At 33.1% G+C, this 16,409-nt stretch overlaps 1 protein-coding gene across 1 annotated transcript; it reads left to right on the top strand.

Annotated features, from left to right (window-relative positions):
* The first annotated feature begins 1,143 nt into the window (after positions 1-1,143).
* On the top strand, positions 1,144-10,019 carry LOC142636244 (auxin response factor 3). The gene is given in 12 exon segments (XM_075810396.1): positions 1,144-1,646; positions 2,059-2,115; positions 2,549-2,731; positions 2,879-2,963; positions 3,085-3,175; positions 3,430-3,594; positions 4,420-4,551; positions 4,632-4,707; positions 7,861-8,017; positions 8,109-8,965; positions 8,967-9,035; positions 9,692-10,019. Coding segments are annotated over 12 exon segments (2,241 nt in total). The 5' UTR covers positions 1,144-1,292; the 3' UTR covers positions 9,707-10,019.
* Positions 10,020-16,409: the final 6,390 nt, after the last annotated feature.

Below are 16,409 nucleotides of genomic sequence, written 5' to 3'. Positions count from 1 at the left end.
AATATACATAGAACTTGATTTTGAGGATATCGAGTTTTACATAAAACTTGATTTTGTTAAAATCGAGTTTAAAAAATATGGATATTTTGCTAAATAGCTTGTAAATTAAGGGCAAATACTCATTTTCTACTCAAACTCTAACAACAGGAATACTTTATTGTGTACAGCAAGCAAAAAAGCAAGTATTTAAAGTAATTTTTAGGTACTTTTAAATTATGAGGAATAATGTTTTTTTTTTTCTTATATTCACAGTGAGATATATTCATTAAAAATTATAGTAGGGTTCACTATAAACATAAGAAAAGAGAGTATCATTTTTCTCTACTCTAGAAAAGTACCCAAAAATTTTCTAATAAAATCAGTGAAAAAGAGGAATAGAGCCAAAAAAAAAAAAAAAAAAACCCCAAAATGGAAAAAAGCATAAAGAAAAAAAAGAAGAAGAAAACTGCACAATTAGGCTTTATTTAAATAAATGGGGGAGATTAAGAAATGGGGGGATATGAGTGAGATTTGGAGGAGTAGAAGGGGACAGAATAGGCATCCTCCCGGAAATACAGGAAGCCCGTACAGTTTGCAATACTTTTATCATTATTATATAGTACTAATATTTTATTAATTTTTACTTCATTTATAACTAACAAAGCCAAGCACTACTTTCTTTACTACAGTCCTTACTCACTCACTCACTCTGTGCCACACATCACACCCCCAGCAGTAGTCACTGCAGTAACAGCAGTGCTGTGTTAGCTCAGCCTTCGGACCAGGGCAAACAAAAATAAAAACACAAAAAGCAAAAACAGAAATACCCCCAAAAAAAAAAAAAAATCAAATTTATTATTAAAATAACATACTTTTTGTTACCAATTAGACCCTCCACCATCATCAAAGCTTTTGATTTGATTTGTTACCTAAAAACAAAACAAAAAAAACCTCTTCACACTCAGTCACTCACTCTCACTGTTGCTAAAAAAAAACAACAAAGAGTGAAAGTAGAAACAAACAGAAAAAATTAAAAATTAAAAAAAAAAGGAAAGAAAGTAAGAGAGAGAGAGAGAGAGAGAGAGAGCTTCCTCTTTTTGAGGCTCACTCTCTTTTGTTTCTCTTTCTCTTTCTATATGTCTCAGACTCCCAAAGCTTTCTTTACCCACATCATAAAAATGCAGGCATGACCGCTCTGTCTCTCTCACTACTAAACATTCACACTCACTTTTTTCATTTCTCTCATTACCAAACAAAACTCTTTCTCCTCCTTTCTTCTTTACTGTTTCAGAACACTTCATAAATATCTAATAATGGGTCTGATCGATCTGAACACCATGGAGGAGGACGAAACGCCGTCGTCGGGGACGTCCTCAACATCTTCATCGTCGTTCTCTGTAGCCGGGTTGAATACCAGTGGTGGGTCGGGTTCGAATTTGGTGGTGGGTGCAGCAGCAGCAGCAGCATCGTCTTCGTCTTCTTCGGTGTGTTTGGAGCTATGGCACGCGTGTGCGGGCCCACTGATATCTCTGCCGAAGAAAGGTAGTGTGGTGGTGTACTTCCCTCAAGGTCAGTTGGAACAGCTTCCGGATTTCTCGCTCGCACCTGCCTACACTGATGATGTCCCTCCCCACGTGTTCTGTCGCGTCCTCGATGTCAAGCTCCATGTATGCCTCTTAAATCAAACACCCACCAAACTAACATTTATTTATATCTATCTATGTCTGTCTCTCTGTCTCTCTGTCTCTCTCTCACAATCTCACTTCTTTGTTTTTGCTAAATCTTTTGTGCTCGTTTCGTTCACGAATGCTGTTGGGTATTTTGGGTTTTTTTTTTAACAGAGATTTTTTGTTCAGGGAAACTTTTGCTTTACCAAGTTACTGTGCAAGAATGAGCTGATTTGAACTTTAAAGTGTTTCTCTTTATGGGTTCTATTGGGGGGTTTTTAGAGGTTTGAAGTGTAAAGTCTTGGTTTTTCTTGAGCTTATGGTTTCTTGGCGAAGCAATGGAGTGTTAAAGGAGGTTCTCTTATTGTGAATTTGATGTGAAATGTTGTGGTTTTTTTTTTTTCTGGGGCAGGCGGAGGAGGGGACTGATGAAGTCTATGCACAGGTTTCACTGGTTCCTGAAAGTGAGGTGAGCTTTGTTCAGATTTTATGCTCTTTTTTTTTTTTTGTTGCTAATAAAATGTAGGAAACACGGATAAATTTGAGCTTTGGGAATTAAAATGATGTACAAACTTCCAACTTTGCCGTGTGGCTGTGCCTATTTTAGGCCAAAAACGACAAAATATGATTTTCTAACTTGGGAATGTGGAATTTTCTAACTGTGGTACTTCCATTTTCCATTTGGAATTCTCAGCAAACAAATAAGGCATTGAAATTTTTCGAATTTGACATTTCTTTGTTTTTTGTTTTTTTTTTTTTGAATTTCCTGTATCCTTGAAAATTTGAATGAAGTCATGTTATTTACTTCACGAGTAAATCTATATTTTTTCATTCCTTCTTTACTTTCATGCTGAAGCTCTAGAGGGTGATTTTTGTTTTGCATGAATTGTCATTTTACACAGCAATTCGAGCAGAAACTGCAAGAAGGGGAAGTTGATGTAGATGGTGATGAAGAGGATGTTGAAGTAGCTGCGAATTCATCTACACCCCACATGTTCTGTAAGACTCTTACTGCTTCTGATACTAGTACTCATGGAGGCTTCTCTGTTCCTCGTCGAGCTGCTGAGGACTGTTTCCCTCCCCTGGTAATTGTATTGAGTTTTTCTCTCCACATACATGCTGGCATTACATGGTTTCAATCATCAACCAATTGTTTTTTATACCAACGTATGTGCTTTAGCTTAATACTTCTTTTGCATAGGTGTATAAGCTTTGGTAAATTGTTATTGTAGGACTATAAGCAACAGAGGCCATCGCAAGAGCTTGTGGCAAAGGATCTGCATGGCTTGGAATGGAGGTTTCGACATATCTACCGGGGTATGCCATAGTATCCAATTCATATTTAGTGCTCCATTTGCTGAGATATCTCAGATGGTCTAATTATAACATGTGATTGGAATTTTGATGAAGTCTTTTTACTGCCTTTTATCTTGAGCAGGGCAGCCACGCAGGCATTTGCTCACTACTGGGTGGAGTGCTTTTGTAAACAAGAAGAAGCTTGTTTCTGGAGATGCTGTGCTCTTTCTTAGGTAAAGTGGCTTCACATTGAGGACGTTGATTTGTAAAAATTTGAAAGATTAGGGTTAAGAGAGAGAGAGAGAAGGTTTAGGGCTTTATCAATCAGTCCTTCATCTTGGCACATTTTATGGTAGAGTGATATGACAAGATTACAAGAACAACCTTATGCTAATATAAAATAATAAGCAAATCTTAAAAAATAACAAAGTTAACAAAGAGGAAACCTCAGATGTAATTTGTGATTCTTAAATGATATTTGCACCAGGGGTGAGGACGGAGAATTGCGACTTGGAGTCCGAAGAGCTGTTCAAGTTAAAGGTGGTGCTACTTTCTCAGCTCTCTGTAGTCAGCAGATGAATCACAGCTCTCTCATGGAGGTGGTTAATGCTATTTCCCTGAGAAGTCCATTCAACATTTACTACAATCCAAGGTATTGAGCTGTTCTCTTCGCCTTGTATTTGTCCAAAACATATAGCATTTTGTTGTTATCTTATTGTTAGTTAGTGATTGGCATGTACAATCTCAGAATGAGGTCTTTAACATATGGGGGCTCAAGTTCAAACTTGCCTTTTCTTTGAGGTGCTTGTCAACAGCTTGGCTTTATTTGGGTTACAGAGGAATTATATCGGCTAAAAAGTAATTTCAGTTGGAATAATGTAACTTCATTTGCATTGCTTGCATGTGTTTGTATAGGTTCTCCCAGAGAGTTTGATATGCATATGTTATAGGCTTTTTGTTTTGTTTTGTTGTTGTCATAGAAGAGAAGTTGAAACAATTAAGAGTTGAAGAAAATTATTGTACAAAGTGCCTTCATTTCTCTGTTCTCACTTCCACCTTAAGTTCCATATAAGCACTGCAATTTCATATTTTCTCTTCCACTGGGTATCCCACACAGCTAACACTAAACAGAACATCACTCCATCTCAAAAGTATTCTGACCCTTCCCCTTTCTTTCCATCTGCCACCACCTCAGTACTCTTTTCACTCCCTACATCAATCTGCCATAAAAAGTATGATCACTTCTCCTTAACAAAGTAATGCCATTATCCATTGCCTTTGAACCTTAGGTTTACATGGTTGCCAATGATCCTTTGTTTCCTTTCTAACTATTTTGCTTGTTATATGATTAGGTTTTTACTCAGTAGTTTCTACTATTATGTTTCACTATCTTCATGCTTACCTATTGTTGAAAGTTCAAAGATTCATTTTGTCCATTCTTTCCTAATTGTGCCCTATATGACTAAACTTTTCTTAGCGTATCTAGTAGGCCCAGCTCATCAGAATTTATAATTCCTCTTCGTAAATTCTTGAAGAGTGCGGACCATTCATTTTCAGTTGGAATGAGGTTCAAAATGCGGTTTGAAGCAGAAGATGCTGCAGAGAGAAGGTTAGGCTTGTTGTGCTTGAACAACTTAAGATAAAATACTTCATCAAAATCTAACTAACTTTCCCCCTCCTTTTTGTCAGATACACTGGGTTTATAACTGGAATTAGCGATGCGGATCCTGTTAAATGGCCTGGTTCAAAATGGAGATGCCTACTGGTATGTATTTATGACAGAACCTGATTGTCTTTACAATAATTATTTTCCTCAAATGCTAGTAAGGGGCTTGCGCATTGAGGATTAGATTTAATGGTAATCTTACGCTTTATTTGTGTGGTGTGTATTTGCATTTAAAATAAGTTGCCATGGTTCATTGTACCCTCTGTTGTAGTCTTTGTGCTTTTTAACCATAAGGTTTACAGTCCTCTTCTGCCACAATACCTTCTCTTTAAAACATTATACAAATGCTTGCACTTCCTTTTCTGCCATTGTACCTTCTCTTTCAATCAATGTAATTAGTTAAATAATTATACACTGTATAAATCAGTTAATTATACCTTCTCTTTGAGACCTTACACAAATGCTTATAGATTCCAACACTGTAAAAATTATTAATTAAATAATTATTACTTCTAGAAAACTTATAGGGTCATTCCTCGAATCTTGATTATGTTTGAGGCTTGAAGTTCTGTTCATGATGTAAAATAAGATTGTCTCTATCAATTGTGACTGGAAACTTGCTTTACATATCCTTTAGTTTGTATAAAGTTTTCAATTGTTTGTAATTTACTCTTATCTTATGAGTGCTTGAAACTCATTGTATGATCAATAATGAATTAAACTTTTGCTGGGCAAATGTCAAATGCATTGGGCATCAGAAGAGCTGTGTAATTATTATTATTATTATTTTTTATTTTTAAATAGTGCTGGGTATCAAAATCCACTAAATGAATTCTCCCATCCTCAATTTTAATTTGAATGCGTGTACTTGCGCGTGTGCACACATGCATATAATAGGATTTATGAGAACTATGACACAAAATACTAGCCTCATACTTTGAATTCTGAGACTAGTAGTATCAACAAGGGTATGACATCTTCTATTGATGTTTGTTTTGCTCTTGCAGTTTCAAGCAGCACTTTGTTATTCACAAAATTAACATCTAAGACTCCATTTGACATTGCTCTAGTTGTAGAGCTTTTGCTGTAGGAAGTAGAGCTTTTGCAGTAAAGTGACTTAAAAGAGTTTTAGGATTTTGAGCGGCTGACAAGCTAAAATGCTAAAGTGATTTGAAGTTGCAACAATTTGTAGCAAAATTAATGAAGGGCTTTTAAATGTGAAAAGTGATAAAAGAAGATAACTATTAAATCACAGATTGTTTCAAAAGCTTAAGTTATTAGGATATGATAAATTTAATTATTTAACTACATACTTTTAACACTCTCCCTCACGTGTGGGTTTAAACTCCATTTTAATAGGTGAGATTCAACATGTTGGATCTTAAATGGGAGGTAGAGTGGGGGGATTGGGATCGAACTTAGGATCTCTTACTCTAGTGTTGTTAAAAGCGCGCTTAAGCTCAAATCCCCAAGCTCTCAACGTTTCGCTAGGCCAAAAAAAAGCTCATTAATGACGTGTTTTAGGCACCCTTTTTTGGAGCTTTTTGAAGAAGCACAAAGTACCTAGGCACACTTTTTTGTTTTATTACTAAAAAAGATATGCATCATCAAAATTAATTGTTTGATCTTGAAAGAAATGGCATGGACCAATGATTTATTACACAACCTCAATCTTTGGGGTGTTGTATTACACAAATAATTTTTTTATAAACACGAACAAGGTTAATTTACAATTCTTGTGCTTTTTTGGTGTTAAGACTTTTAGATGTATGTTGATTGAACCATATACATCATTTGATCATAACTATCATGGTTATGTACTTTTATAAAGCACAAGAGAATTATATAAAATATTATTTTTGAAGTTTCTATGACTAGATTATTATGATATTGACCATTGATAATTGTTTTCAATGTGCTTTAAATTTTTTTAAAGAATTGAAATAACTTAGGTAAAATTTGGACTTACAAACATTATACAATTGCACTTACCTAATAGGTAATAATAATATATACAAATTTTGAGTTATTATTATTTTTTTATTATATGTTATGAATATTGAAGTTTATGAGATATTATATTTGAAAAATGTGCGTTCTACTTCAATTAGACCTGCACTTACGCTTTACACCTAGGCTCCCAAAGGCTTATGTGCTTTAAGTGTGCTCGACACTTTTACCACCATTTTCCTGCCTTGATACCGTGTTAAATTACCGTTTGTTCCAAAAGCTTAAGTTATTGGGATACGGTAAATTTAATCATTTAGTCATACACTTTTATTTCTAACATTCAGCACCTAGGAGTGGTTGGATTCAGCACCAGACCATTGGGAGAATTTCAAGAGAAATCTTATTCACCTTCAAAATAATTTGTCTCCAAAGGAGTACAATATTATGCTTATATAAACTACTAACCTAATTCTAATTGACTTAGGAAACCTAATGATTTGTGAAATCCTAATTATTGAATTACAAAATACCAATGACTCTTAAGATAGTACTAATAAACCTAATTACTGTAACTACTAATTCTTAAAATAGAATACAATTGATTCCAAAACTATAAAAAAAAAAACTAAATTAAAATCAATATTTCCTTCTGCTTCCCACCACATCACATGATAAAAGTGCTTGTATTTTCATACTTGAAATCAATTAATTCAACTAACTGCCAATGTTTATTTGATTAATAATATTAGTAATAATAATAATTATTAGCTCTCTCTCTCTCTCTCTCTCTCTCTCAACATTGGTGGGGCATTCAGAGCCATCTTAAGAAATAAGCATGGGAATTTTTTTTGAAAGCATTATTTATGTTAAAACCTAGAGCAATGCACTAAGAGCTTTAATGCCAAAGCTTGAAATTCCAGCTTTAACTTAAAGATGTTTTGTGCTTTAGGAGGTCCTTAAAGCTCTTCTTCCCCTCCTAACATGCTACAGACTGGCAGCTCTAAATCTATGGCCAAAAATTTCTCTGTAGTATCCCATGGGATAGGTTGTGGGTTTCTGATTGATATTGACTTTGATTATTATTGGATTACTTCTAAGTTGTATGAAAAATTTATTCCTAATAATAACTAGCCCATGCATCAGAATTTATAATACTCTTTAAGTTTGTCAACGTTTGGAGTACATATATTTGTTTGGTTGCTCTTGCATCTGAGTTGTAACCATTCTTACTTTTAATATGAGATGTTCCTGAAGAAATTGTTAGATTTGAAGGTAGCAAACAATTTTGGCTTCTTTTTGCAGGTACGGTGGGATGATATAGAGGCCAGGCATAACAGGGTCTCTCCATGGGAAATTGAACCATCTGGTTCTCTTTCCAGTTCCAGTAGCTTGATGGCATCTGGTTCAAAGAGGACCAGGATCGGTTTGCCTTCAACAAAACTGGAATTTCCAGTTCCTAGTAGGTTCTTTTGCATTATGAGTTTATTCATAACCAATTGTCTTTTCCTTTTCAATGCAACATGATTGAATGGTCTTGATGTTTCTAACAGATGGGATTGGAGCATCAGACTTTGGGGAATCTTCAAGGTTCCAGAAGGTCTTGCAAGGTCAAGAAATTTTGGGTTTTACCCATTATGATGGTATTGATACTCAGAACCATCATCCATCTGAAACAAGGAGGTGTTTTCCTGGTTCGAATGGTTCTGTGATTGCTGGAACAGGAGATAGTGTTAGAAACCCAGTTGTGAATTCTGATCTCTCCTATAAAGGCACAGGCTTTGGTGAATCTTTCCAATTCCGTAAGGTCTTGCAAGGTCAAGAAATTTTTCCAAGCTCTCCATATGGAAGAGCTCCAGCCACAAATGAGGCTCACGACAATGGTGGCCTAGGAATCTTTGATGGTGTTCAAGTGCTTAACTCACGGAAGGGATGGTCTACCATGATGCAGGGCAATAATGCCCATATGCGCCCATCTGCCCCATCTATGCAAGTTTCATCTCCATCTTCTGTGTTAATGTTCCAGCAGGCAATTAATCCTGTTTCAAACTTAAGTTCAGTGTATAATTTCAATAATATGGAGGAGCAGAGAATTAGTAACCGAAATTTGCTTGTTTCTGAAACAATTGGTGGTAAGCTCACTCCGTCTGCATACTCTGGTCTCAGCTTCTGTAAGAAAGATCAGGGAGGCATGAATTCTTCTGGTTTCGAGCATAATCAACTGGGTATTTCACTTCCTCCTTTTGCAAACCGATCCACATTTGGGGGCAGTCAAGATCTAGTTTCCTCATGTAAAAGTAGCTGCAGACTCTTTGGGTTTTCACTGACGGAGGAAAAAGACGTTGCAAATACAGAGGACAACCCCACTCCAGTTTCCTTGTCATTGAATCCTGGTGCTTCTTATTTGCCAACATGTTGGGGAACAGTTCCATCCAAAGCCTCTGTTGATGACACAGGCAATTGGAAGCAATTGTACCAAAGTAAGCAACCTCTTATGCTGTAGAAGATATGCCTTTTGATATTGCATTGTGTTCTACTCTTGTAACTTGTAAGATAGGAATTGCATCTTTGCAAGCAGTGGAGTGTTGTAAATGGGAAATTGGTCTACTAAGCTGGACTGGTGGTGTGATTATCTGATTATGGGTTGGAGCTGAAATTGATCTGAAGGGTTTCTCAGTTGTTTAGGGAAATGATGGAAAGTAGTTTTATTGGGATGGTTAGGATGATTCTTTTTGGAGATGATCCATGGCAATAAGTGCCAACTAGTCATTTTCATTTATTGATGATATATTTTGGAGGGTGTCGGGCAGTCAGCATCCTGAAGTGAGTTTTTTTGCTCATGTAGAGTGGCACATGACACATGTTGTTATGCTAAAATGTCATGGTGGTAATCTTACCATCTGATGAAGTTTGTCTTGTGTGATTGTGCATATAAGATAGCCGGTTTAATTTCAGGGTCAGAACAAATGATCCATAATAATCCATGCTCCTATTCTTATTATCAAGTAGACAAGTAGTTGATTTGGACTTGCCTTTATTTTTCCAGGCATAAGTTTCTGTATCCTGAATTCTGATTGATTGGAAGTCTAGGTAATTTTATGCCTTTATGGCTGATAAAGTTGACATTATTTTGCAGGGACCTCCGCAATAGTGTCTCAAGAACTATGATATGTACTGAAGATTTGAGTAGCTGAGGTTGCAGGAGAGAATGCATATTGTTGCTCAGATTATGTGTGCTGCCACTATTGTAACTTAGCTTTTGAGGAGAAAATTGTAATTATTCCCTCTTAGGTAAATTGATATTGATAGTATCTCAACTTTAAGAACAGTTTGTATTAATCTATTAGGTTTCTTGTCATTTTCCCCGTTGGATATTGGTCTGTTCTAACTTATCAAATTCTACCCAATTCAAAATTGTTATGGCAATTGTAATTGGCCTCTATTTATCAAGTTCATTCTCTCTACATGAACTCTGTTCTGATCTTGGCCGCTACATTTTAAGTTTGTCCGGCATATGTAATTGTTTGTATTTGTTGCTTGTTTGGCTTATTGTTTCTTGCTTAGAACTACCCTCTCTGTCTCTCTTTTATTTTATGCTTATTGCTGTTTCTATTTTTGGCTTAGGAGCTTTATTAGTTACATTGAATGAAAATGATTTTGAGGCATCACTTCAATTAAGAAAAAGGCTGAATGATTGGTAGGTAATGGGATACTAGCCCTATGGATTTTATTTATTTATTTATTTTTTCTGAGTGTATTTTGTTTTTGCTGAATAGCGTATGAAATTATATGTTGCGGTCTGGTCTCCTATTATAGTATTGGTTTTGTTTTATCAAAATTAGCATGTAACTTATGGTCTAGACTCATATTATAGTATTGGTTGAGTATTATCAAAATTAGCATGTAACTTATGTACATGTATGGAAGCATTTAAAATTAAACACAAACTTTATTATAAAATATAAATAATTCCTCCTAAAGAAAAAGGTCATTATTTTTTAAAAATAACATGTAAAATATGCATAAGTATGGATACATTTAAAATAAACACAAATTTTATCATAAAAATATAAATAAGGAGCCAAGTTATTTTTTTGAAAAAGTAAATATAATTAGTTACATATTAAAATTTTTACCTAAATTTAATATCGTGATTTTTTTTTCTAATTTATAATAAGATAGAGTGTGTGGTGATCTTTTTTGTATGGTGATTTTTATTGAGCATATGTGATTGATTTTTATTTATTTATAAATTTTATAGTTCATTAATATTAGATTATTAGTATTTTGCACTCATCAATTCATTTGATACAAAAATTAAAAAAGCTTAAGTGAATACATGACACAAACTTAAGTGAATAATTTAAATACGTGACACAAAATTAGATTTTAATTTCATATTCTAATTGAACTTTTTCTTAGCTCTCTCTCTCTCTCTCTCTCTCTCTCTCTCTCTCTCTATATATATATATATATATATATATATATATATATATAGAACAGCATAAGACAATATTTGGTTTGTTTGATTTCAATAACCTTCTGCTTCTAGCTGTCCATGCATACCAAGTGCCTTGTAATTAGATGCATTTACAAGTGTATTAAATTTTAAATCCAAAATAATACCAAGTTCAAGATGAAATTATAGTGATCTCTATGGATCATATTAAATCTTATCATTGAATGACAATAAGGATGTCAAGAGTTTTGTAGTTTAGGCTGCGTTTGGCTCCATATAAATAAATTTCTGAGTGTAAAATAATTTTAGGGGAAAATATTTTACGAAAAGGAAAATATTTTCAGATATTTGTTTTAGGTTCTAGGAAATACACCGGAAAAGTAATTTTAGTGTTTGGTTGTGCATGTCAAAGCATTTTTCCAGAAAATATTTTCTTGCATTTGTGCCCCCAAAGTAAAACATTTCAGGAAAATGGCAAAAAAATATTTCCATAATACAATTGGGCATCTCAAAATACCTATACATATCATATATGCACATCCATTAATTCCAATCACAAAAAATATGAACATTATACACATCCAAGTTTTACTTTCATGGTCATTCACCCAAGTTTAGATGTGCCATTTTATTAAGCTCATTATTGGGCAGGACTTGAGATGCCATTGCGTTTTGCATTCTTGCATTCAACTTTGCAATCTTTATTGCATGGTTTCGCTGCTCAATTGCGATATCTAATTGATATTTTAATAAATCGTATTTAACATCTCCTGTGCTGGAACTCTCTTTAGTTGAAGGAGTACTAGACGAAGAACCTTGTTGCACATTCCCACCTTCAATCTGCCAAAACTTCATAAAAGCAATTTATGCATCCAATCTATGCTTAAACGCCTTGTGGTCTGCCCCAGAATATTGATGGACTTGGGCATGGGCTTCTTCCCATGTGTTGTACATTCCAGGCACATGACCAACAAACACGACGTATGTCTTACCCTTTAGGTGGTCAACAAGATAAACAGTTTAAAAACCCAATTTGGTGTTTTGACATATCATTCAATCGAATGTGTAAGCAAGATGATATTTACCAAAACACAACCTACAATACAAGATAGTGTAGACCCATTCAACATCATCTCAGCAAAGTACTGTAACAAGCTCAATTCAAGAACAATGCTAATATTAGAGGTACCAAACTATTGGAGATAGCATTATGGACATATATTTTTTATACACAAATAAAATCTATAAATACCTATAAATATATATATATATATATCAATATCTACATAAAAAAAACAGATATTCATATATATATATATATTAATCAAAATACCTTTGGAGAAAAGGGTGGGTTTGAGGGATTGGAGAAGAAAAGCCTTTGGGTTTGAGGGATCGAAGAAGAAAACCCTTCGTGTTTGAGGGTGGGTTTGAGGGATTGGTTTGAGGGATGGGTTTGAGCACGACGAAGGAGTTGAGGTGGTGCGATCAAGAGAAGAAAAGCCTAGGAAGACAAGGAAATAGTACTTACTGGCGCGTGGAGGGGATTGAACAACGTGATTTGATCGGCGATGGGTTTGGGTGGATCGGAGACTAACCAACCTTGCCGCTGCCCTCTCTCTCTTTCTTTGTTTTCAATCTACAAAAATTGGTTTGAAGGTAATTAGACTACGTAAATTGTTTTACACAAGAGGGGCTCTTAATTTACGGTCAAAGGGTTTGATTTTCCCTTTGACCGAATTTTACGTGTGCTCCCAAACATATGTGACGATGTAAAATGTTTTCCAAATTTTATTTTCACCCGAAACAAATGCAGCCTAGTAGCATTGTTTGATTTTCTTTATGAGAACTGGAGAATTATTGAGTACTCCCAGAGTATTATAAATCTCTATTCTTCCCTTTCATATAACTGTGAGTCCTATTAATTACATTTACGGTAGGACTCACAATTCATGTGAGATAGGGGAATACACATTTATTGTACTCGTAGAGTATTCAAGAATTTTCCATGAGAACTAGAGTTTGAAATCCACTTGTAATAATTCTTATAAAAAATAAAGAAAATGAATGATTGGGAATAGAATGTGTAGCCGTGCCCCAAAGACACCCACAAAAAAAAAGTGACCAAAAGTTTGTAAGTAATAACAATGGTCTACAATGGAAAAGGCTAGAATGTATGATATAGTCTACTCTTTTTTATTATGAGAACAATGAATAAAATAAATTAAAAATGCACCAACTAATAAAAGGGTGTTGAGGAGAAGAGTTTGAGTTATATTATTTGTGTGTTTTTGATATACGTGTGGGTGAAAGTGTGTGAAAAAGTGTATAATATTATTTAAAATATGAAAATGTGAGTTTGAGCTTTCCTACTAAACAGGTCCTAAGCATACCGAGTTGTTTCCTAAAAAGCTTATGCATCTTTGTATTTTTTTTTCTCCACAAAAATTTTGACAAAGTTTGACTTACACATTCGAACAAGTTTGTTTAAGGGTCTCTACTCTCAAAAAAAAAAAAAAAAAGAAAAAAAAAAAGAAAAAAGAAGAAGAAGGTTTGAAGTCATCAATCAAATACCCAATAATTTATTACAACTTTACACAAGTTACATAGACAAAGAGATGTCACTTTTCAACTCAATGAATATGAAATTCGTACGCGGAGAGATTACTTCAAAAGCAACAGATTCATTCTAGGGGCATTTAGCCGTGTTTTAGAGTAAATTAGTGGTTACTTATAATTTCAACTACTCTCTTTTCACGCACTCAAATTTAATATCAAAATGCAGATCTTTGTTATATCTATAAACCAATTCCAAAAGAATATGTTATCATTCAATCATATCTTTAGAGTGTGTTTGAATGAATAAAGAGATGTGTTTGAATGAATTTATTTTTATTGTGTTAATTTTTAAATTAAATTATATAAAAGTACGTATAATGGTATCTTAAAAAGTTCTATTTGATCACATTAAAAAAAAATAAGCCAAAGGAAAAAAAAAAAAAAGAAGAAGCTTAGGCAAACAAATAATATGACTTCCGTGGCTAGATAATCATATTTAGACAGTAAGGCTTAGCATATATTTTTAATTTTTTGTTTCAAAAAGTAATTTGAGGGGTGGTGACTACTAACTTAAACGAAAATGAGTCCAAATCTTCTGTTCCACTTTTTCTGCTCCACTCTATACTCCACCAATAAAAATTTACCATGTGTTCACCTAATTAATTAAATACTAATATTAATTAATAACGGTAGCATTAATAAGTCAATAATGATAGTATTTAATTAATTAGGTAAACACGTGGCAAGTTTTTATTGGTGGAGTATAGAGTGGAGCAGGAAAAGTGGGACAGAAGATTTCCACTATCAATTAATGACATAAAAAAAAATACAAGTCAAAATCCAAGGACAAAAAGCGTGTTATGTTTATAATCTAGAATAATTGTGAAAATATACTAAATTAATGTATCAAATAATATTCTTATAAAAAAGAGTATCAAATAATATAAAAAAGTGAATGTAAAACCAAGAAAAAATCTCAAACTCATAGAAACAGACCTAGTGATTCTGTTGTCACCTTGTGGGTCCTTATGAAAACACAACATTTTTTCTTCTACGCGTAAGAACACTGAATTATTATTACTGTGGCACATTTCCAGTTGAGAATTATTTGATATATAAAGGGATGGAAGTCGTTTTCGTAACCAATAATATAAAACAAACTATTTCTAGTCAATTCTGAATTTCAAGTAATTCACTATAATGATTCACCTATATTGTACTCATTGGTTAAGAAGGCCACGATGGAGTAGTTTTTCATTTTTTAATACAGTGGCGGCTCCAAGAATTTTGTTTTAGGAGGATCATTAAAAAATTCTAATAAAAAAAGAATTTGAATATATTGAGTTATTGACAAAAAAAATTAATACATGAAATTTTACAATTTTTTTTTACAAATTTTCAAAATTTTAATTGTTATATGATAGTTCATTATGAGTATCTATTGTCAATGTGGGTAGCTATGAGCCTATGACTATTTTATTTTGTTAAGTTTATCTAACATTTTTATTTTTATGCAATTGATATTATCTATTTGTTATTTTTTTATAAAAAAATTTAAACTAAATGACTAAACTAAACTCATTAGTTTTGTATTAATTATTGACGCACACAATCACACTCATTCATATATAAAATTATACACTATGTGTCTACTTAACCAATCAAATGTTTGGACAAATACTAACTTTACAATTTTTTTTCTTAAATTTTACTAACTTTATAACAAAAAGTTATTATAACATGATAACAATACACATACATGTAACAAACCATTTCTATTTCCTTATTATTAAATTATATAAATTTATATTATATTTATATTGTACACACAAACATTCACACACATCATAATTCACACAAATAGCATTATAATAAAAAGCAATGCACACAATCAATATTAGACATACACTCACACATAATATAAATTTATAAAAAAGAGTAATACTTACAATTCACAAACACTTACTCTTTACCCTTAAAGTTTGAAATACTTATAATAAAGATGTACAAAATTTAATTCAGGGTATGCAAAAATATTTTTAAAAATAAATTAAATTATTAAACTAACAAAATTTTTTTTTTTTATATATATATATAATTTTTTTTTTGAGTCAAGGGGTTCATTTGAACCCCTGAATATAGACCAGCGCCGCCCCTGTTTTAACAGGGCGTACGTCTTTTTCTCTTCTGCTGGTAAATGGGAACAACCCATACAACCAATATATATGGGTTAAAACTTAGATCTTTTAATCTTTTAATAATATATATTATTATGGAATATGTTAATGAGTGTGCAAATATATTTGATAAAGAAGAGTTAGTGACTCTTACTAATGTTGCGGAAGTCTGAAGAAAGTACACACGGTATTCTTTTTTATAAAACAAAAACTAAACTATTAGTCCACTAGTAAAAAGTTTGAGAAAAACTCCGAATTTTATTAATAATAATATGCTTTGCCTTTGGAGGCTATAAAACATATAAATACCGACGAGGCGACGAAGTAAAACCCTAAGACGATTAAGAAACGTTTAAAACCTTAATTCACATTAATTATAAAATTAGGTGGCAAAATACCGAATTTTATCACAAATGGTAAAATTGAGTTGTGCAAAGTCATAAATTATGACTTATGAGGGGGGTCACTGTGTTTGGTGCTCGCTAATCAAAGGGTCTACAAGGTCAACATATTTCCACTATCAATTAATGACATCAAATAAAATACAAGTCAAAATCCAAGGACAAAAAGCGTGTTGTGTTTATAATCTAAAATAATTGTGAAAATATACTAAATTAATGTATCAAATAATATTCTTAAAAAAAAGAGTATTAAATAATATA

Source organism: Castanea sativa, chromosome 5, assembly GCF_040712315.1.
Source record: "Castanea sativa cultivar Marrone di Chiusa Pesio chromosome 5, ASM4071231v1".
Classification (NCBI taxonomy): Eukaryota; Viridiplantae; Streptophyta; class Magnoliopsida; order Fagales; family Fagaceae; genus Castanea; species Castanea sativa.
The sequence above is the reverse complement of the archived record's forward strand: the minus strand, read 5'-3'. Positions and strand labels throughout refer to the sequence as shown.